This window comes from Polypterus senegalus, chromosome 13, assembly GCF_016835505.1.
Source record: "Polypterus senegalus isolate Bchr_013 chromosome 13, ASM1683550v1, whole genome shotgun sequence".
NCBI classification, from domain to species: Eukaryota; Metazoa; Chordata; class Cladistia; order Polypteriformes; family Polypteridae; genus Polypterus; species Polypterus senegalus.
Genome location: NC_053166.1, coordinates 4990851 through 5013903, shown reverse-complemented (window position 1 = coordinate 5013903; position 23053 = coordinate 4990851). Strand labels below are relative to the sequence as shown.

Sequence of the window (23053 nt, the reverse complement as noted above, 5' to 3'; positions counted from 1 at the left end):
TGAACGTGAATTAAAGTTGGCAAGAAAAGCTGCAGATTTCGCCCTTATCTCTGTAAAAATCTTCTCGCTCATGCTATATGATTAACAGGAAAACGTTGGGCTGCCTACTCAGTAAATCTGTAAGAGGGCAGAGTGCCATCCTGCCCTACACGACTCTAGAACAACCACAAAATAAGTCAAACCATTTGGACATGCGTGCTGTCACTCCATGTTTAGATCTTGTTTTGGCTTTGACACAAAGTCACATGGTAATGACAGAGTGTGCCCAGGCCAGTGGAGAGAGTAGGGAGACAATTAATTGCGTTGGCCACGGGACGGAACGAACGGGCCTGCTGGGAGTACACCCTAAGATGTACCAAGAAACAAAGTTCTCCGCCTGACGCCACTCCTCTGTCTCCTCCCTTTTATAATCCACCCCATAAGTGCAGAATCACCGGAGAATTTCTGCAGGCGACCTGACCTGCTGGTATATTTATAGTTGTTGGTGTACAGAGTGAAGTGACGAGCTTCTTCTGTGGGTCTCACACACTGCGGTCTGCCTGACAGATAGTCCACAGGTCCATCAGATAGACGCCACAGGTTTGGTAAGCAGTGAGCCGACACAGACGTCAATGTAGTGTGCGATGCCGTGGCCGAGCCCCTCACTGTCCCCTCCATGTGACTTGCACATTGTCATTGAGCAGCAGCAAATCCCACAGGCTCAGGACCAAGTCTCGGTCACGGACCTGATCCACGTTTAGCATTTGAGTCAATCAGACAACTCCATGAGATTTCGTATCTTTTCAAAGACCAAACTGTCTTCCTACTAAATCTTCATGTTTCCCAACATGCAGCTGATGCTCCTAGGCAGTACCTTCATGTATCACCTTTCACCTCATACTTTACAAAATTCCCCATATTTAGCCCCCACTTCAAAGTATTAAGTATTTTCTTGTTGTCTAAATGAAATATGGATCACAATATAGGAATACTTGGTCAGTTTCATGTTTGCTTTAAAGAATAACCTAAAGTTGCTGTGAACATTGAGGCCTTGTGCTCAACTTGTGTAATGTTCATCTCTTTTTGATGACCTTTAAATGCTCACGAGAAAAATGTAAAGGTGTGTATCGTCTTCAGATGAGTTGGAGGGAGGAAGTACATTCTAATGTAACAAAAAAACGACTCCCTGGAGCTGAAACGTATCATTGTGACCAGGCTGGAAGTCGCTTATTGAGAATAAGTCCAACTGAAGCTGAGAACTCTGCTGTTGTGCAGTGCTGCCTTTACGCCTAACAAACCACCAGATTGGCAGAAAATAACATGCAGCCCATGCGTTTGTGACAATTAGACCAAGATGTGCCCTCGTCCAGGAGGACTGAGCTGCCCAGGATTTTTATTCTCCACTCTCCTAGTATTGGAGATGCTTAGAAGACGGCAAGTTACACGTTTGAGCAGATGTCGAGTTAAGACATTAACTAGAAATTGTGATTGAGTGCTCTTTTGCTCTTGGAGATGATAACTGCAGGTCTGTTACCTTGCATTTTAAAATGAATCCTTTCTTAATAACGTGAACAGTTTGCAGTGTGGAGTTGTGTCCTGCTAGAACAGAGGACATTGGTGCTCTACTGCTGCTGCTGAGATTAACACGGCCAGTCGGTGTCATGTCCTACATTGTTGGATTAAAAGCCAGAAGTCTACGTGACCATCATCATCAAGTCCTTCCAAGAGAACCCTAAATATAAAGAGGACTGTTTCATTTATGTGAGGTAGACCGCCCAGAGGGGGCTGGTCAGGTGGTCTCGTGGTCTGGAACCCCTGCAGATTTTATGTTTTTGTTTTTTCTGTCCTCCCTGATCATCGGACTACCTTACTCTTATTCTGTGTTCATTAGTGTTGTCTCTTATTTCACGTTTCTTCATCATGTAAAGCACTTTGAGCTCCGTTGTTTGTTTGAAGTGTTGTTGTTGTTGTTGTCTCTTTGATTTGTTTACAAAAGCAGAAACAGCAGCTGATGGTGGGACGCTCTGTTGAACACTTTGAAAGTTCATTGCTGCCAGCTTGCTGCCACTGTTCAGGTTTACCGAGGAGTTCTTCGCTCCGGTCTTTAGTCACCGCCTCTGACTTTCTTCTTGGTTACTCAGTTACTCCAATCCAGCTCCAGCTCCTAATAACTGAATGTCTCGTTTCTTAACACGTCGGCCTTGTGTGCTTTATGATGTGGTGGCGCTTTCTTCGGGTCGTGCAGTAAAGGTGCTACTCGTTCTGTCAGGTGTTTTTCACTCTTTGTTCTCTTAGACTGCAGCATTTTCTACCCATTGTTGGACTTTTATTTTGCAATTATAGTTGGAGAAGTTAAAATTGCTTTGTGAATTTTAAAGTTTTTATGCAGCAGAATGGCTTTCACTGTAAGTTTCATCTCAGTGTGCCTTTAATCTTATTCATTCCCTTTGATTCTTTTCAGGTGTTTGTGGAGTTTGAAGATGTGCGCTGGAAAAGGAATTCCTGGATCAAAGTGTATGCAGAAGATGTTCAGGCCTTCTTGCTGGAGACCTCCATTGTCTGGGCACCTCGTTCAGAGCCGGTGCTTATTCAGGAGGTTGGGATTCCAGTAACCCGCTGGCCAGCTCTTGTGAGTTTAAGTGTAAAAATGAAAATAAAATGAGGTTATATATAACGGCACACTCCACACAGTAAAACTGTATGATTAATCCAACTAAAATCTAAAAGTTCTTTCTCTAGTTAGAGAAATATGTGTACAAGACAGACCCCTTGAGCCATTGCTTACGGTTATCGGTGCACATCACCTTTGACTCCAACTCCGACTCCTCAGTTTGTAACCGGACTGATATAAATCCACTGGGTTGACTGAACGCGTACTCATCACTGCCACTTGGAATCATCAAGCTAGTTTTTAGCACTCTAGGCTGTTAAAGTTCGGGTTTAAAGGCTGCAGGAATAAACGTTGTTGTGGCCTAAAAGCTAACAATAAACCTAAAAAAGGAGTTGTATTTTTATCTAAAGGCTAGAAGAAAAAAAGCGCTTCATTGAATCGCTGTGTGTGAAAATTGGAAATGTTAACTTTATAATAACTGCTGCTGACTCCACAGCCCTGAACACCAGTGGCTTTGGGGCTCATTGGTCCAACAGATGGTGTGCCAGTCTGGAACAGAGCAGCTTGAAGGGCGGCATTTACTACGAAATAAGCAGGTGTGGCTGGTTGTGTTTCATTTAAATGTGCAGCGTGCGCTCTCTTGTTTCTCTTACTGTGGATGTCAAATCAGGTGATTATGTGATAATCATGACCGGCTAAGTGGGAAAAGTTGACAGCATCCCAGTAGTGGAGGCACTCGGTGGTATGAAGATTGCATCAAGGTAGGCCCTGTAGATATTAACCCTTAAACCACAACATACTTTGGGGTTAATGCACCCCTGGACACCAAATACTTTTTAAGTAAACGTCATGATTCACAAAGAAAATGTGACATTTTAACGGAACACATTTTCTTCCATGTAAAGAGCATCAGAATTACTACAACGCTGATCATTTTACACACTGCCAATGAACTAGAGAAACTATTAAAAAAACAATCAGTTATTATATGTACAAAGTGCAACTGACGCCATTGATGAAATTCAGTAACTCACCGACTGAGCCAGCTGTGCTTGAAGTGGCTGCACACGCAAGCACTCGGAGGTAAACGCTGAGGCTTGTAGGCCAGTCTAGTGCCGCGGCTCAATCCCAGGGACAGTGAGGCTGCAGTGCTGGCTGGGCTGGCTGTGGCACTGACTGATCAGCTCTGGCATGCTGGCAAATTGCTCTGTGAAGCAACTATAGCCGGTTGCGGCATTCAATGAGTATACGTCGGCAAATATACTTGGCATCGGCGTGCTGGCAGATTGCATTGGGAACCCACTATAACCAGTTCTGGCGGTTTAAGGGTTAAAAAGACCCAGAAAGAGAGTCCCATTTTGTTTCTTTGCTGCTCTTTAGTCTTGTGTTCCAGCATTTTTACAAATGTTTTCTTTCAGTTCTTGGTCATATTTAGACAGATGTTGGTTTATCGCTCAGGTCAGGGCCTTTGCTCCACCTAAATTGTAATTCGTCTCCCAGTTTCTGCCCACCAACCATCACCTTATTGTCACTGATAGCCGTGTGCTTTGGTTTATCCTTGTGTATGGACACTGAAGTGCCACTGTCATTGTGGCTTCTTTAGTTTTATTGTACTTCGTGCTCAGTGTCCTGTACTTGAGAAAAGAGATTTTAGCTTTAATAACAGAAAATTAAAAAGTCATTGTTAGTGTTTAAGAATAGTAAGCTTTAATAAAGAGTTACTTAGTCTCACTTACTAATAATTGTGTTTGTTGTCCTCTCTCTCCTTAAGATTTTCCAGCCTTTGGTCGACAAGGTGGGCCTGTCATCTCTTATCCCTGTGGAGTTCTTTGTAGACCGGGTCATGGGATTTGTTACTGACAGAGGCACTCTTCAGAGGTTTGAGGTAATAAATTGCTCTTCTGTTCACTGGAACTAAAGAGTATGTAAATGTTTAACTTTTATTAATGTATAAAGCAGGGCATGGCCGTGATTTCTCTGTAGACAGACAGCTCTTTCAGTCAGATACTTTAGTCCACACAAACCCTGTTTATAATTTCTTTATCTCTTATATATGCTGAAGTGTTTGCTATGTCAAAAAGTGCCAGTTGTACAAACATTTAAATGTAAATCCATTTACCATTGGAGTGCACCCTTTGTTTAGCAGGTACCATAAGCCCTCCACTGTGCCCTGAGTCTACCTCTCCATCTTCTTCCAGTGTGTTGTGCCTTGTATGGCTCTTGTGAGAGGCACATGAAACCACCTCAGCTGGCACCTCTTGAGCTGATTGTTGACCTTCTCACCATATTTAAGACAGTGAGCCCAGCAACCCAAGCAAGAATCTTCTACATGCCATTCTTTTGGTTTAAGCTTCGAGCTTGTGATACTAAGTGAGGAAGGGGATGAAGACCAGACCCACCCCTCTTCACCACTGTGGGTTATAACACCAGTTTGTTGGTCAAACCCTCCGTGACCTCTGCCCTCATTTATGAACAAGACCTTAAATTACTTGAACTCTTTCCTCGACTTACGCTAGCTGGTCAGCCCTTAACCTAGGAGTAAGCCATGACATCCAAATTAGAGGTACAAATCCTTATTCCTCCCACATCATACACTCGCCTGCAAACCATTCTGTTGTGTAAAAGGAGACAGCAGTCTGATACGGCCAATGGGACAGAATCATCTGCTGTTCTAATTTGGATACCCAAGGCACCTGAGCTGTGCTTTTGTATCCTGTCCTTTAAAATCGTGAGTGGTAGAGGAGATGAGACAAGTCCTTGGCAAAGTCCAGCGCCACATGGAGCAATCTCGACTTAATAACGGTAAGCATGCCAACATTGCTTTCATTCCACAAGCACTTTAATCAAATGGAATCCCATGCAGAAGAAATCGACAAGTCCACATGGCGCCTTGAGTAACTCTGCAAGAACGAAGAGTTGGTCTGTTGTTCATCTGCTAAGTCAGCCCCTGCTCCTCTTATTCCGATAATTAGCTGTTGGCTGTCATCCTCCCTCAGATGTTTGTTTTTTGTTTTAACATCATAAACGATGCAGACATGTTTTATATCAAGATTTCTGTTATAGCCTTGACAGACATAATTAAGTATTTAAGACCACGTAGGGAGTGATTGTGGTGGTGGCGGGCCTACTGATCTCATGACTGGGGAGGCTGAATTCGGTGTCCCTCAGGGTCCTTGGGTCATGTCAGACCTTTGCTAGTCTTCATGCCTGCAGGATTTCCCTGTTGATAAGAGCGTTTCAGTCACATGTATGACTTGTACTTACAAGTGTGGGGTGTGTGTGATTTGTTAACAGATGTTGGCTCAGTGCTCTTTTTAAGTACAGAAAACCATTGAAAGTCTCCGTTTTCCCCCTTGGGGACAATGTATAAACTGTGGTCTTGTTTCAGAAGCGGGGGCCCTGGTTGGGATAGGTGACATTTGATCTGCGGTGTTAATTCCGCATTAATTGAACAGTTAAGGAATAACAGACTGTGAAAGGTGTTTGTCTCATTGCAGCTGTGATTCCTTCTTTTGTAGCGTATCGCTGTATGTTTGCCTTTTCTGATTTTTTTTACATTTTTTTTCTTAATTTGAGTAGAGATTTGAAAACTGACAACCATCATGCTTTATAAAGAAATGTTCATCAAAGCCAAATGTCACCATTGGGCATAACACAAAACACAAAGCATGGAGTTAGTAAGGTTTAGAGTCCTGACAGTGTCATGTGACCAGCGTTGTGTTGTTTTTATTTGGTTTCTTTGCACAGCTGGAGGACGATCTGCGAAGTAAGCTTGTACAGGAGCACTCGGTGCTGCAAGTGGCCCTCACGAGCTGGCTGAGCGAGTTGAAACTGCAGGAGATCCTGAGGAGAGGTATGATCTTCAACACATACTTTCATATCTGCTCTGTTGGTGATCTTGTTTGCTGTATAGTACGTCAAAAAAAAAAAACATGGGTTTGAAATGTTCGAAGGCTACGGTCGAATGGGACAGCCTAAATTAAATTGAATTATGAGGAAGCTACATCGGTTTTCTTACAACCCTTGGGACCCCCCTGTAATGACCACACTTCAGTCTAAATCAGCTGAGCCGCCATATAGTAAACTAAGGTTCAAATGTTTTTAACATTGCACTTTAAAAGAGAAGAGTTGGTTCATCCTTTGCTTGAAATGGCTGACGTTTCTGCCTTAAAAGTATTACGTTTTAACCCCTTTACAAATGACAGGTTAACCAGTGAGTGTGGGTAGACGCTCAGTGACAATTGTAGAGCAATTGGCAGTGCAATTCTGAATTGTGTAAAAGCCGATGAAATCTTTATTTTAATCAAGAGCAGTGATTTTGTGGTGGGATTGTATTTGGTGCAGCTGCCTCACAGCATTCAATTCTGAGTTCACATCCCACCTTGTGTGATGACCCTGCATGATGGTTTGCATTTGCATGATCACTCCTGTCTATTTTGTCTTTCGGTTACTCCCGCTTGCCCACCTTTTTAAAAAAAATGTATAATACACTTTAATTTCCATCCATCCATTATGCAACCCGCAACATCCTAACTACAGGGTCACAGTGGTCTGCTGGAGCCAATCCCAGCCAACGTCAACACAGGGCACAAGGCAGGAAACAAACCCCAGGCAGGATGCCATCCCACCGCAAGGCACACACACACACACAACAAGCACACACTAACATAATCTGCATGTCTTTGAACTGTGGGAGGAAACCCACGCAGACACGGGGAGAACATGCAAACTGCACGCAGGGAGGACCTTGGAAGTGAACCCAGACGGGTCTCCTAACTGTGAGGCAGCGGCGCTACCCACTGTGCCACCGTGACACTTTGATTTGTAATTCTAAATTGTTCTAGTGCAAATAAGCTTGTCTGACTTTCCCTAGACCAGTGCAGCATTCAGGCTGTTTCCTAAAAGGTTACACGCAGTCCTTGTGACCCTGTGACACCAGCATAGTAATGAGGCAGTGCCAGTCCATTGTAGGGCACACTCTTACACACTCCTGGGCGTTTGTTACACGTAGACATGCACAAACATTAGCTGCCAGTTATTTAAGTTCTCTTTGAAACACTTGGGTAATGTTCTGGGTCATTTTACTGGAGCCAATGTGCACTTTTATATTGAGGGTCCAGATTTGTCAGCCTGGTTAGTGTTGTTATAAGTGTGCATTTTTCTTTCTCTCTGTTTCCTTTATTAAAAAATCTACTTTCCCTTTGTTCTTGTCAACTGTTCCCACCACGCAGGACCCTACACTATCCAGGGCCAGAGAGTGAAGTTGTATCAACCAGAATATGAAGGACATTGGGTGTTGGGGATGGTCTCGCAGCACAATCCAGTCTCCCACATCATGGAAATCACTATTGCTCAGGTAGGGATAATCCATCTGATGCCTAAAAGAAATGGGATGTTTCTACAATGTCAAGTATTTGCTAAGAATGTGTTAGTAATATTAAAGTTTAATTTTGAGAAAGAATTTTTATTTCACGGCTGGTAAGTTCACTATTTAACATGATAAGCAGTTGTACTTGACCAACATCCTTTATTAATTTTTATTCATCTTGCTTCCGACATAGATAGTTTCAAAGTAAATTTGGCGGACAGAATAAAAGCGGGGCAAATAGATAGTTAAGACCAACTAATGCGTGAACTGTGGTTGGCTGGGCATAGGTAAACAACACAAAGTGGTAGCCGTGCCCCGCGGGACCTGTCAAGTATGGCGTCCACTTCCTGTCTCTCTCTCTCTCTCTCTCTCTGTTTTTAGTGGAATAAAATGTGTCATTTAAGTTATTATGAAAGTAAAATACTTTGATAGATTGATCAAGTGTAAGCTGTTTCTCATTGGCGGTCTGAATTGTCTTTTAAATTTTGGATTGCACTATTAACAGTCAGTAATATTTCATCAGGGTGAAGAAACAAAAGTTGTTGATCCTCGAACAGTTCATGTAACTTTGGCAGATGGTATTCTTGATGAGGTAAGTAAGGTCATCATGCTAGCTTTGTGTAGTTCATGGGGGACACAGGACAACCACAGTAAGACCTTTTTAGAAGCATGTCAGATTGATTTGAATCGGTGCCCCCCGATTCAGCACATTGCCACACCCACCACACGACGAACCACCTCAGGATCCCAAATTAGGACCTGAGCGCAGCTGTGCCATGGGTGACACCTCAGCACCACACTAGTTTGAATGGAACAGTGGGAGAAGTGTTTTTTTTTTAAAACTCTACAGTGGTTGGAGTGCCAATTCTGCCACCAACTTGCAAATCAGAGGACCAGAGTGGCAACTCTGAAGTTTCAATCCACCCTTCACAAGTCTGTCCAGCCATTCTCTCATCCAATTCCAAACCAGCTTAGTCTGGTTCATGATTGCAAAGCCAAACTCTAAACCAAGCTGCCAGTCAGTCACGGGGCACACTCCTACACTACTCACACTTGACCGCACGTCTGTAGGCCTGATAGCCAGTTTGATGGCAGATGTGTCCTGTGTAAGAGAATTTGAAAATGATCGGTCCGTTTAGTCAGAGGCCGACGTAAAGACACACACTAGTGGACTCTGCACATGCAATGTCACTGTCATATCATTAAAGGCTGACATTCAGTCTTTGTCAGTTGTGTGTGCTATGAACGATAGATGAACGACATTTTCATTCTGATTAAACACCAATTTGTGTAAAGTTTATAGCTGGCTAGCATAAAAAACAGCTGTGTCTGTTCCTAGTTCTTTACCATTTATCAGTGTGTTTTTGGAGTTAGCGGTTAAGTGTTAAAAAAATCTCTTTATGTTAGAGTTTCATGTAAAATACAGACTCGTGAGTTATGTATGTTACTTCAGTTTTGATTTTTCTGTTGTGGTTAAATGCATTGGCTCTTGACATGTTTGTGATGATGAAATGAATGAAAACATGGCAAAAATCCTTTTAGCTAAATGAAGGTTCATTCTTGGTATAGCTGTGTATCTGTCAAGCCATAAGAAATGTTTGTTGATACCCCGTTTTTAGCAAATTTCTTTCTTTTTTTGTGCAGTCTTTGAGTGGTAAAAAGTGCCGGCGTAGGAAAGAGGGAGACTTAAAAGCTGATGGGAGGAGAAGAAGAAACACATCAGATAGTGAGTCCGAGACGGGGATGAAGAAGTTAAAGAGTGGGGAGAAAAGTGAAGCGGACAGCAGTGGCAGTGAAGGAGGGGAGAATGGACTGGGGTCCTGGAAGTCAAGTTGTGCAAGTAGCTCAGTTGTCCTGCCTCCCAGTACTGCATCTCCAAATATGGCAGCTCACACTTCTTCACAGGTACACCCGAATATCCGGTTTGCCACTTACACCAAAGAAAATGGCCGGACAGTGGTTGTGCAAGATCGACCTGTGGCAGTAGACCCTGCTGTTTGTTCCCCATTTTCCTCTACCGTTTTCCCTTCTGTTGGTCAAAAATCTCTGGGACCGGGCCTTCCTGCACAACAGCTGAAGGAAAAGCTTTTGCCAGTAGACCTGCCTGAGAAAGAGAATGCTTGTGCTTCTCCTGTGGCACTCGGGGGGTTTCCTCCAACAGCGGGGCCTGTACCAACCGCAGTCCGGATTACAGATAGTGGAGCCAGTGTGGGCGGTTTTACTGGACAGAAGACGAGCAGCTGGGCCGCTGGGCAGAAGGAGGTATGTACTTTACCTATTCTTATCTAAGGGTGCTTGTTCGAGGCCGAAGCGGTTGTGAGCAGGTTGACGTTAGTCTCTGACATTGTGAAATTCAGTCATTTGGGAAGCTGAAATGTCCATGTGTGCTGCAGAACAGTACGAAGGATGTAACAAGTATAAATGGTAAAAGTCTCTTCATGTAGCATATCGACGCTTAACCAAAATACAATTCGCTTCTAGGACAGAGCTTTCTGTTTAAATTCGACATTATTTAGAAAATTGTTTGGTGTGTGTACCGAATAACGAATTCTGCTTTTCTTTATGCTGCTTTGCACACATAATTGAGGGCTAGTGATGTGCTGTAATAACAGGGTGGCAGATATGCATGGTAGTCGAACTGGCGACTCAACATTAGTCCCGGACGGTTGCGTGCCAGTGAACGCTTGTGCCTGATTCTTCCAGCAAGGACTGTGGGCATGGTGACCACTAACCTGAGGTTAAGTTTTAAGTCATGTCTTTATTAATAAGCACACAGCACTCATTTAGTCATGTTTAAAATGTACTGAAAGGTTACTGGCATCACCTTTCTGGCTGGTAGCAGGGGATGAACCTGCCATTTCGCAAATGAAGGAGCTCCAGTGTAAGGCCTGTGTGGAGCGGGTTTAATCTCTGTTATTACACGGAAGGTGTATCCGCCATACTGCTTCCACATTCCTTGTCGTGTGTTGCTGTTCTGACTGTGCACGTCCAAGGCAATGACAGATGTGCTTGTCAAGTGCAGGGAGAAGGCTCCATTTACACGTGACGTCTTATCTCTGAGTCGTCAAAGGGGCTGACTTTGTGTGGACATCGCAGTAACATGAAAACCCCTTCAGTACTTCATACTAATTTGATCTGTTTAGAATGGAGTGTTGTGACTTGTGTTCCCCACCATAACAAACGGTTTGGGGGAAAAAAAAAACGAAGCATCCCAGTATCTGCAGAGCTCCTAGTGACATTTCACTGGGTGACCGCCTGGTGTGGCGTCGCTGTGCTCACTTATGCCAGTCCATACCTGCCTCGCCTGCTCTCTTTAGTCTGGCTGTCCGCAGCCCACTTTTATTGTTGTCCCTGCTGCTTCATCTTCGGTTCATCACTTGGGTTCAACCTTCACTGGGCTTCATCAGGCACTGGGCTGTATGCCTACAGAGCTGACATGTTTGAACTGGACTTGAAGCGCTCTGTGTCGAGGTTGGTTTCTTTTTTATGGACATTTTCTCTTAAACGGAGCTGCGTATCTCTCGGTTATAAAAAGAAATCCTGGAAAGCAAAAGCAAGGCAACGATACGTGATCTTCTCGGAAGTTCTCGAAAGACATTTAAAAGACCCGCGAGACAAAAGAGGCTTGCTACGGAGCGTCTCGCGGGGACCGTAAACATGAGATTTGGTGCCAAGAGACTGTCCCAGGGTCGCCTCGCTTGGACGTGGAACATGAGATTCTTGCAAGACGCGCCCTGCCTACAACAGATATAATATAAGAGCACATCCATCAAAAAACAGTCAGTCGTGTAAAAGCACGTAGTGCACACACATCCTGTGCTCTCAACAAATATAAAGCGTATAAGGACAATATGGAGAATAGACACCCAGAGGCATTGGAGAGAAAAAAAAGGCAGATAAGAGATTACGAAACCAGTAAAATTCAAATGTATTGTAGCGTCCCAGCCAGGCTGCGGCCTTCTTGGTTTTAAGTGACTGTTCGGTCCGATTGAGGGAGGGCGCAGTACAGCAGGAGGACTGATAGCGGAGTTTTGATTGATGTGGTAATTGATGAGGGATTGGAGAAGGTGCCAGAAAGTTGTGTTTGGGATTACGAAGTCGGCGATTGTTCAAGTAAAACTTTTGTGACACTTTATCATGTCAGTCGCTACAGTATCAAAGAAAAGATCGCATTGCCACAAAACAAAAGGTGATTAATCATCCGAACGAGGTGTAAAAGAAAAAAGAGCAGGACAGAGTGAGGTCAGAAATAAAAGGCAACGAGCAGACGACAAAGTCGCATTCGCATCATTCTTATGCACAAAACGTGGATTTACACAATAGTGGACCATACGCTCTGAGAATCTGTGATCCCACAACAGTTAAAGCAACGACGAGTTTAATTTCAGCGAATACACAATTCGGTCAGGTGTATATTTATGATCGCGGAGAAGCGATGCAAATTTTAACAGGCAAAAAGAAAGGTGATGTAAATATTCCACGAATAACATTAGACACCAGAGGAGATCGTGATATGCCATTCATATTAAAATGTTCACAGTTTACCGTCAGAAGAGCTTTTCCTATGACAACTGATAAATCACAGGGACAAACATTAGAAAAAGTCGGATTATTTATTAGAGAAACAAACAATAGTCACTCACAGGCAGTTGTACGTTGCGTTATCACAATATGTCTCCAAAAAATATTGTTTTTAATGAAGTAAAAGTGCAAATAATGAAATTGAAACAATTCCAAAGAAAAAAAAATTAAAATTGTACAGTGGAACCTCGGTTTACGAGTAACTTGGTTTACGAGTGTTTTGCAAGACGAGCAAAAATTTTTAATAAATTTTGACTTGATAAACGAGCGATGTCTTGCAATACGAGTAGTATGGATACACTTTGTCTGCTGAGCGTCATGTGATCACAACTGAGCTGATGGTGGTTCTCTCTCTCTCTCTCTCTCTCTCTCTCTCTATCTCGCTCCCTCATCGCGTCTCTTTCTCTCTCTCTCCTATTCTTGCTCGCCCAGCGCTTCTCTCTGTTTCCTACAGCATTGTGACTGTGTGTGTGTGTGCGCTGTGAAGTGCGAGTCCTCATCTTGCTCCCCAAAACACGAAGCTGAGTCTCAGTACTTTACCAGCTGAATAAACACCAGTTTATTCAGTTTGAAACAGCAACAGCGCTGTTATTTATTGCAGCGGGATCTTTAATAATGTTCCTTGATCTTTTTGGATGCGCTTATACGGCGAACTGCTACAGCGCTGGGAGACTGCGATTGCTTTGGGACGCTCTTCAGCGTGTCGTCCCGTTGGGTGGAATTCCACATGAGTTTAGAAACTCACACCAGCCATGATTCTTTTTAAAGGTAAATTGCAGGTTAATTTGTATTATGTATTTTACTTTATATTTTGTATTAATCCTTTTTATACGAATAGTTTTGGGTTGTGGAACGAATCATCTGAATTTCCATTATTTCTTATGGGGAAATTCGCTTTGATATACGAGTGTTTTGGATTGCGAGCACGTTTCCGGAACGAATTATGCTCGCAAACCAAGGTTTCCTTTGTATATCCGATTAACCAAACACAGGGGTTGACAAGCGAAGCCCCCTAGTTTGGTACAAATAAAAATGTTCTGTAGAAAGAAATGCTGTTGCTGACATTCAAATATTTTATTGCATTACTTCATTTTTTTTTTTTTTGCAAAAAGCAATGTGTGGGACTCTAAAAGGTGCCTGTTTTATTTAACGTTAATCCAGGAGACATCGTGACCACCTAACCTCCAGTGCCTAAGGCTTTGCACACTCCTGCCTATTGGACTCTTTTTTGGGGCTAAATTAACACAAAGGGGCAGATGACCATTAGGGTGCAGTTCATGTATTACACGTTTCGTCATTCTGCAGACGGTGACACTTGACGTTGTACAGATGACACGCTGGACACATTTTGTCTTTCAGTCCTGACAGATTGTAAGCGTTTGTCGCTGATGCGCAGCTCTCTGCCCCGATGCTTTTTTCCCCACCCGTGTTGTAGTGTGTTGGCAGTTGGTCACACAGTTTGGGGTGTCAGGTCTGTATAAATATATATTTTAAAACTGCAGTGTGTGACTCCAGAGACAGAGCATTTAGCCCAAAACACAATGGACTTTGTAATTCAGGCGTAATGATGCGATATTCCCACAGTATGACATTTTTGTGAAAAGAAATGTTTATATTGTGAAAGGACGCTCTTGAGATATTCATTTTTCATTGCACAAATCTAAACACTTCAAACCAAACTAAAGTCCGAGGGCCGATACACAGTCAGGTACCTGTCCTGTCTTTAGGGTTTTTCTTTTTAGCTGTTTAAAAGAGTTTGCTAAATATTCACACCAAACATTTGCACTTCAGTAGAATAATAAACGGCTTCTGTAGTGCAAAAGCATTCGGAGTTACCATCTGACTACAAGCATTGCTCAGATAATGGCCGCCTTTGTACTTGCTGCCTTGTTGACCCTTTAGCTGTGGCTCCTGACTGGCTCTGTGAAGAGCTTCAGATGACAGATTGCTGTGCTGCTTTTGAAGAAAATGAACGTCTTGACACCCTCTGCATGAAGCTGAGACAGTATCCTCCAGGGTTGAAGGCACTGGCATAGTGGGTACAAAGCGGCATGTTAGGCCAGAGCAGCGAATAGTGGACGTTTGGCACCATCCTTCCTCCATTAACCCAGGGGACTGCCATTGAGAGCAGTGTAGCATGGGCTGCTGGGTAATTGTACCACTCTAGAATCCCCAACCCCGTTTACTGGGTAGGTAACGCTGGTGGAGCCACCCAGTATAACCTGCAGTTCTCTCTTTCCTTTTGGGGGGAAAAAACAAATCACTTGTGTGCCCTTTGCTGCTGCTGGGCTGTTGCCAGTGTGACTCGGTGCTTGGCACTCTTATTTAAACTCCTTGCAGAAAGGAGTGAAAGGGAAAGTGGAAAAGCGTAAACCTTTGTGAGCCCAATGGACAAGTTTACCAAAGTTCAGTAAACAGCATATAACAAATACACACAAGGATTAAAAGAATTTCAAAACTGGCCATCATAGATAGCTTTGTGGAACTGAAGGATGTCACGACATACATTAGTGAGTGCGGCCTGCTTGATAAATAAAGAGTCTGCTCCGCCCGCGCTTTCTTCTCCACTGTGGTTTGTCAGTGTTATGAAGCCAGTTGTGCCTGTCATTGATGTGGACCCCCAAGTATTTGTAACAGTGTGCCACCTCCACTTGACTGGGCGTTGTGAAGGTCAGTAACCAGATCCAGCTGACTCCTCTACCTTCGCTGTGCTCCGTTTAAACTGGGAAGTTGGAATTTCCGAGTTCCTAGTCAGAGCTTTCAACAGGTTTGCCCCCAGAACTTGGAAACTCTGGGCTGGTCTGTCAAGTCCTGGTTTGTCTGACTTCAGATCATGACATCAATCCAAAATGGCGACATCCACCTCATTTCAGTGAATGCTGTAGTGCTGCTGTCTGTCTGTGTCTCTTTGAATCAGTCGGCCACATAGTGCTGTCCACTTCTCTCTTCTCTGGATGCTTAAAATGCCGTGTAGCGTGCTGCTCAGCAGTTGGCTGAATTCTGAAAGAGCGAGCACAACAGAGGTTTTCCTGAAGACGTCTATATTGTTTTTTTTCCAAATGTTTAGCTCAGGCACGATGTCATTCCCAGCTCCGACTTTCAGGGTACTCTTCAAAGGAGTGTGCATCAGGAGCAGAGAATGTCAGAAACTCTCAAAGATCAATACGTGCTGTTCAGGCTTTTAAGTATGCGAAGCACCGTGTGGGAAGTATGTAGTACTATATCATTGAGGAGTTTTATCTAATACGTAATACGTGCTCTGATTGGGTAGCTTCTCAGCCAGCCGCCAATAGCGTCCCTTGTATGATTTGTTCCTGTATACGTGTTGCGATTCTTTTTGAAGTTTGTCCTATGTATACCGCTGAGCACGAACTGCAATCGCAACACGTATACAGGAACACTGCAACGCCGTCAGAAGAAAGGACGCACTGTCATTGATCTATAAGCATACTAAATCAACAGGACATACATTTAATTGGGACGATGTACAAGTAAAATTTAAAGCCAATAATAAAAGTGCTAGAGAGCTGGCTGAATCCTGGTTATCAAATGAGAACGCCATCAACAGACACTTGGACATAAATCCAGCATATACAAACTTAAGAAGAACTTATTCTTAATAAACAAGACTTTACTCCCAACAACCTCAAAAACACACGGACCTAGCCACCCAACCTGTAAGGTATTGCTATATATTGACTTTGATTCTTGTCTGTCTAAGCATTATCCTCTGATGAAGACCCCTGGTAGGGGTTGAAAGCTCAGGAATAAAAACTACTTTATGATACGTGATTCATTTTCTCCCTTTGTGGATCTCCAACTGCTAATATGCAAACCGTATCACAGACCTCATAAATAATATATACTAACTAGCAGAATACCCGCGCTTCGCAGCGGAGAAGTAGTGTGTTAAAGAAGTAATGAAAAAGAAAAGGAAAAATTTTAAAAATAGCGTAACATGATTGTTAATGTAATTGTTTTGTCTTTGATATGAGTGTTGTTATCATATCTATCTATCGATCTATCTGTCTGTCTGTCTGTCTGTCTGTCTGTCTGTCTGTCTGTCTGTCTGTCTGTCTATCGCAAAATACCCGCGCTTGGCAGTGGAGAAGTACAAACCGGATTCCAAAAAAGTTGGGACACTATACAAATCGTGAATAAAAACTGAATGCAATGATGTGGAGGTGCCAACTTCTAATATTTTATTCAGAATAGAACATAAATCACGGAACAAAAGTTTAAACTGAGAAAATGTATCATTTTAAGGGAAAAATATGTTGATTCAGAATTTCATGGTGTCAACAAATCCCAAAAAAGTTGGGACAAGGCCATTTTCAGCACTGTGTGGCATCTCCCCTTCTTCTTACAACACTCAACAGACGTCTGGGGACCGAGGAGACCAGTTTGTCAAGTTTAGAAATAGGAATGCTCTCCCATTCTTGTCTAATACAGGCCTCTAACTGTTCAATCGTCTTGGGCCTTCTTTGTCGCACCTTCCTCTTTATGATGCGCCAAATGTTCTCTATAGGTGAAAGATCTGGACTGCAGACTGGCCATTTCAGTACCCGGATCCTTCTCCTACGCAGCCATGATGTTGTGATTGATGCAGAATGTGGTCTGGCATTATCTTGTTGAAAAATGCAGGGTCTTCCCTGAAAGAGATGACGCCTGGATGGGAGCACATGTTGTTCTAGAACCTGAAGATATTTTTCTGCATTGATGGTGCCTTTCCAGACATGCAAGCTGCCCATGCCACACGCACTCATGCAACCCCATACCATCAGAGATGCAGGCTTCTGAACTGAGCGTTGATAACAACTTGGGTTGTCCTTGTCCTCTTTGGTCCGGATGACATGGCGTCCCAGATTTCCAAAAGAACTTGAATCGTGACTCGCCTGACCACAGAACAGTCTTCCATTTTGCCACACTCCATTTTAAATGATCCCTGGCCCAGTGACAACGCCTGAGCTTGTGGATCTTGCTTAGAAATGGCTTCTTCTTTGCACTGTAGAGTTTCAGCTGGCAAGACGGATGGCACGGTGAGATTGTGTTCACTGACAATGGTTTCTGGAAGTATTCCTGAGCCCATTCTGTGATTTCCTTTACAGTAGCATTCCTGTTTGTGGTGCAGTGTCGTTTAATGGCCCGGAGATCACGGGCATCCAGTATGGTTTTACGGCCTTGACCCTTACGCACAGAGATTGTTCCAGATTCTCTGAATCTTCGGATGATGTTATGCACAGTTGATGATGATAGATGCAAAGTCTTTGCAATTTTCGCTGGGTAACACCTTTCTGATATTGCTCCACTATCTTTCTGCGCAACATTGTGGGAATTGGTGATCCTCTACCCATCTTGGCTTCTGAGAGACACTGCCACTCTGAGAAGCTCTTTTTATACCCAATCATGTTGCCAATTGACCTAATTAGTGTGTTTATTGGTCTTCCAGCTCTTCGTTATGCTCAAATTTACTTTTTCCAGCCTCTTATTGCTACTTGTACCAACTATTTGGACGTGAAATTTTGAATCAACATATTTTTCCTTTAAAATGATACATTTACTCGGATTAAACGTTGATCTGTCATCTACGTTCTATTACAAATAAAATATTGACATTTGCCATCTCCACATCATTGCATTCAGTTTTTATTCACAATTTGTTTAGTGTCCCAACTTTCTTGGAATCCGGTTTGTAAAAAGAAAAGGAAACATTTTAATATTAATGTAACATGATTTGCAATGTAATTGCGTTTGTCATTGTAATGAGTGTTGCTGGCATATATATATATATATATATATATATATATATATATATATATATATATACACATACATATATACACACACATATATATACTATGGGGTGCCAAACAGGCAAATAAATTGATTTTGTGAATATATAAAGTCGGCATCAGAATTTATAAACTCATTCCTGAATATATAAAGTCAAAATCTATTGATTGAAACGACTCTGAACTGAACTAAGTTAACAAAAACGTATTCAGAAAAATAAATGAAAAAACTGTTCGGTTAATGTTTGGAAAATGATGCATGTGCCCTGCCCAGGATTGGTTCCTGCCTTGCGCCCAGTGTTGGCTGGGATTGGCGCCAGCAAACCCCCGTGACCCTGTGGTCAGATTCAACATGTTGGGAAATGGATGGATATTCCAACGCTGACTTTATATATTTTAAGTTTTGACTTTATTTATTCGCGAATGACTTTATATATGCAAGTTTTGACTTTTTATAGTTAAATGTAGTCATCATTGCATAACTTTTTCTTTACCATAGAAATTTAAAAACTAAATTCAACTTCCATTCCTAACAAAGATATTTCTGGCGACTAAATAGAACCTACGTATATTCAAATTTGAGCTATTGAGCTGTTGCCTGCCTGCCTGCCTGCCTAAATAAGTCACCCTTGCCTCGCTCTTGCTTTACCATTCATTTAATCATGGCTAGTGGCGGAAAAATTATAAAATGGAAGGAGGATGGCTTTACCAAAACAATTATTGATGGCGAATCGATTTTTCATAAAGCTTCAATTGGTGATCTGTTTTTCTGTGTTAACCTCATATTTTTTCATACTTCTCAAACCAAGGTGGTGTGAGGGTAAAATGAATCATTAAGCGCTGATCAAAGTAATCGGTGTACCAGGAAATCGTGCATTGAAAGAAGTTCCCCTTTGCTTGTGATTAAAGGCGTGATTTTTTAACACGTTATGGAACACATGCATTGAACCTTCTCAGCTGTGCTTGTGCTAAGAAAAGGAAACATTTTAAAAATCACATGATTGTCAATGTAACCTTTTGTAAGTAATGCCTGGAGGATTCAGTGTGGAGAAACTCTAGAGACAGCGTGTGTATTAACTTGTGGATTTTTCTGTGAGTATTTGGTGGCAGCGTCACAAAGTCGTGAACACTGCGATGCGTTAGCCGCGGAGCTCAGCTCAGAGCGAAATGAGGTGAATGGGAGGGGAGATGATGACGTGACTCCCCCACCCGCCTCAACTGTCAATCCCCCACAAACACAGTCTCTTGGAATTTGCATAACCACAGCCCCTCACCTGCAATTTTAACTTGGTTACAAAATGATCAAAACTCTCGTTTATATCCTGCGTCCTCTCATTAAACTTGTATCCCGATACCCGTGGGCATGACAAACACCAGCGCAGCCTGTCTATGAACTTAATTTAAAGTTTAGGTTTACATCGTGCTTTGTTTCCGAAGTAGCAGCACTCATGAATATGGTAGTATATGTCAGTCGCTCGCTTCTTATTGTTTCGCTGCCTTCTCAATTATATAATGCATGTTTTCTTCAGCGCTTTTTGGAGCTCTTCCTGGTTTTCTATGTACTGCGTTGACAGTCAATTCACATGATTACGTGGGATGCGTGATGTCACACGAAACTCCGCCCCCCACGGCTTTCGAGCTCAACTCCATTACAGTATATGGAGAAAAATAGCTTCCAGTTATGACCATTACGCACAGAATTTTGAAATGAAGCCTGCCCAACTTTTGTAAGTAAGCTGTAAGGAATGAGCCTGCCAAATGTCAGCTTTCTACCTACACGGGAAGTTGGAGAATTAGCGACGAGTCAGTGAGTGAGTCAGTGAGTGAGTCAGTGAGTGAGTGAGTGAGTGAGGGCTTTGCCTTTTATTAGTATAGATAGAAGGCAAAACCCTCACTCACTCGCTCATCACTAATTCAGGTTCAAGGTGTGGACTGATGACGTACAGGAGATAATTAGACTACACAGGAGCACTAGAAGAGTGAAATGCTTAAGCCCTTCACCTGTGGATCTGCATGCGAGTTGATGGCTGCCGCTGAATTGTTCGGTTGTCACTTTCAAGTGTACCGGAATGGCCAAATATTTTACACCTTTTGACAACCGCCAATGCCTCTTAAACATCTTAGATTGACAGGTGACGATTTCAGTAGTGGACACTTTGATGTTTATGAATGTTTAAACTCTCAAAAGCTGGATGTGATTTTATCAATGAAACCGATTGTGTGCTTACAACGCTTGACAGATACCGAATGTCACTTCAACACAAGTCCTACAAATACTGTCGTCATTGAGTAAGAGTAAGCTCAGCACATATATATGTGTGTGTATATATGTATATATGTATATGTATATATGTATATGTGTATATGTATATGTATATATGTATATATGTATATATATGTATATGTATGTATATATGTATATATATATATATATATATATATTTATATATAGTGTATTAAAACCTACTTATGTTTGGTATTATTCTTTTTAGAATTTATCAAACTGTAATGTGATGTTAGATTTTCAGATTCGTATTCTGTTTTTAAATTATAAACTAAAATATCAGGAAAGTCATGGTTTTTATTTTTGATCGAGTCAACTTTCTTTCACAAGAACAAACTATTCAAAAAAAAAAAAAAAGATCTCTTCATAACACCAGTATTTGTATTTAGTCGATTTAGGTAGCTGAAGGTTGAGTTACGCCGCACCTGGGGGTTGGGCACAAAAGTCACTAGGGGGCTCAACCCCCCAGTATACACACAAACAGAAAAACACACTAAAAGTATAATGAATCTTGGTGAAGTTTTATTTTTTTTAAACAGACCCTTTCATATGTAATTTTGAACTTTACCTCCTCACTCTCTTGCCAGCCTCTGTTTGAGTCGCTCTGCCTGACGCCGCGTGTTGGAGTGCACCTCGCCTCTGCTGAGCTAGCGACTGATACCTGTTTGTTCAGCAGACATTATCATCTACAGATTAAGGAGTAGAGAGATCAGAGCTCCATGTGTTTTAGAGGGTAGCTGATCACGGCCAGAGACATCATGGCCACATGGGGCGGCACTCTCTCGTCAGAGCTGAACACCATCAGATATGGGGCAACGTTCGACATTAGAGCGTGCCATGCCTGCCTTCCGCTTGGCCTGAATTACGTTTTTTTTTTTAATTCATTTTTAAAGTTTGTTCTGTTGCACCACTATGTACCCGGAGAAGTGGGGGACCGCTAGTAATATATCTACTGTATGTATCTATAAAAGCTAAATCCCTCGGACTCGCTCATCACAAAATCTCCTGGCCCATGAGGACTCGGGACTTGAAATTTGAAACGTAGGTTACCCTTAGCCCATAGGTGCTCACTGAGAAGTGGCTTTAAAAATTTGGTGGTCCAAGCACGAAATTTCTTTTTGTTTTTCAGACCCATTTGTGTGTCCTTCCGCTTTTCACAAGAGAACTACTTAACAGATTTAGATCGTTTTTTTTTTCCTATAATTTGCTTGAACATTCCGTTGATTTTGCGACTTCTCCCATCATGCTAAGTATCAGAGTTTACTTTTGGCACCGGTTTATTAGCGCAAAACCAAGAAAGTCTCATCAGGCTGCGGGGCCCTCCTCACTCGCGTGGCTGCCTTGGGGTGTTGGGGTTGGTTATTCTTGTTTGCAAACCATTTTCTGAATGAGTTATGTTTTATAATGCTTAATATTTCAAAATATTGTAGTCCAGAATTTCACTCTTGAACTCCACTGCACTATAGGTACTGGAGTACTGCGTGGTTTCAAATCTTCACAATATATTTGTTGTTTAATGAATCCTCCTTTGCCATATCTAGACTTGTCCTTCTCTTTCTAAATGTCAAAGAATAACCCGAAATCATCCCACTTCTCTTTCAAAGAGCTCTTCCTGTTTTTCTTTTAGTTTGACTCTCATTCTCTTCTCCTGAACTTTGTGTCACAACTTCACATGCCGTCTTCACCACTGGGTCCCATTCCTTGAGAGATCTCTGCCTGTGACCTTTCTGTCCCTCCCAAGGATAAACGTTTTCCTTTTTCAAAGAGTTCTCTTAATTTCCCCGATTTGTTTTTGTGCGTTGACTAATGTGGGTTACAAAAACAAAAGATGGACTCGGTCTGGAATGCACGCTGCTCCGTAAATAGTTCAGCTGTCTTGCTGTGTGGGAGTTTGATTTAATTCTCGCACTTCATATAGTAGGTGGAGATACGTACAGTGCTGGAGGAGAACGGTCACTGCAGCTTTATTGCCACACAGTGCCCCCTCAAAATGGCAACGTGTGCGCCACAATTAGGAATGCTCAAGGGGCCTTTTTTTATGCACAACACTAATAGTGACGTCACATGTGCTGAGCTCAGTGAACTTCTTACGGCAAAATGCAGTGACACATCACTGTCAGTCATAAACATAACCAGTGCTACTTAGAGTCACCAGACAGGCGCGTGTCCGGTGTGGTGAAGCAGGACCGTTTCAGGCCCCCGTTAGCGTCGTGGCAGTGGTCAGGTGGATCATTCGTCTCATGGTTCGCCTGCACCTCTTGTTTCTTGTGTTTAAATGAGCCCGAGTCTAATCTGATTGTGTGTGTCAGTCTGCAGGAGTAAATCTTAACAATGGCAAAGGACCAATAGGAAATCGGCATTGACAGTAAGGGGAGGAGTCTCGGCAGGAGCAGCAAATATTAACCTCCGTCGTGTTAGACCAGAGTGTCACTCAGGCA

The 23053-nt window shown here is 42.6% G+C and overlaps 1 protein-coding gene across 1 annotated transcript in view; it reads left to right on the top strand.

Annotated features, from left to right (window-relative positions):
- Positions 1–23053, top strand: part of LOC120542670 (lysine-specific demethylase 3B-like) — a gene marked incomplete at its 3' end in the record, with an annotated part of 65348 nt that overhangs the window by 26596 nt on the left and 15699 nt on the right. Inside the window, exons 2-7 of the mRNA XM_039775275.1 lie at positions 2441–2608; positions 4362–4475; positions 6338–6443; positions 7822–7946; positions 8482–8550; positions 9603–10220. Coding sequence (XP_039631209.1) covers positions 2441–2608; positions 4362–4475; positions 6338–6443; positions 7822–7946; positions 8482–8550; positions 9603–10220 — 1200 coding nt within the window. The remainder of the gene's footprint in view (positions 1–2440; positions 2609–4361; positions 4476–6337; positions 6444–7821; positions 7947–8481; positions 8551–9602; positions 10221–23053) is intronic.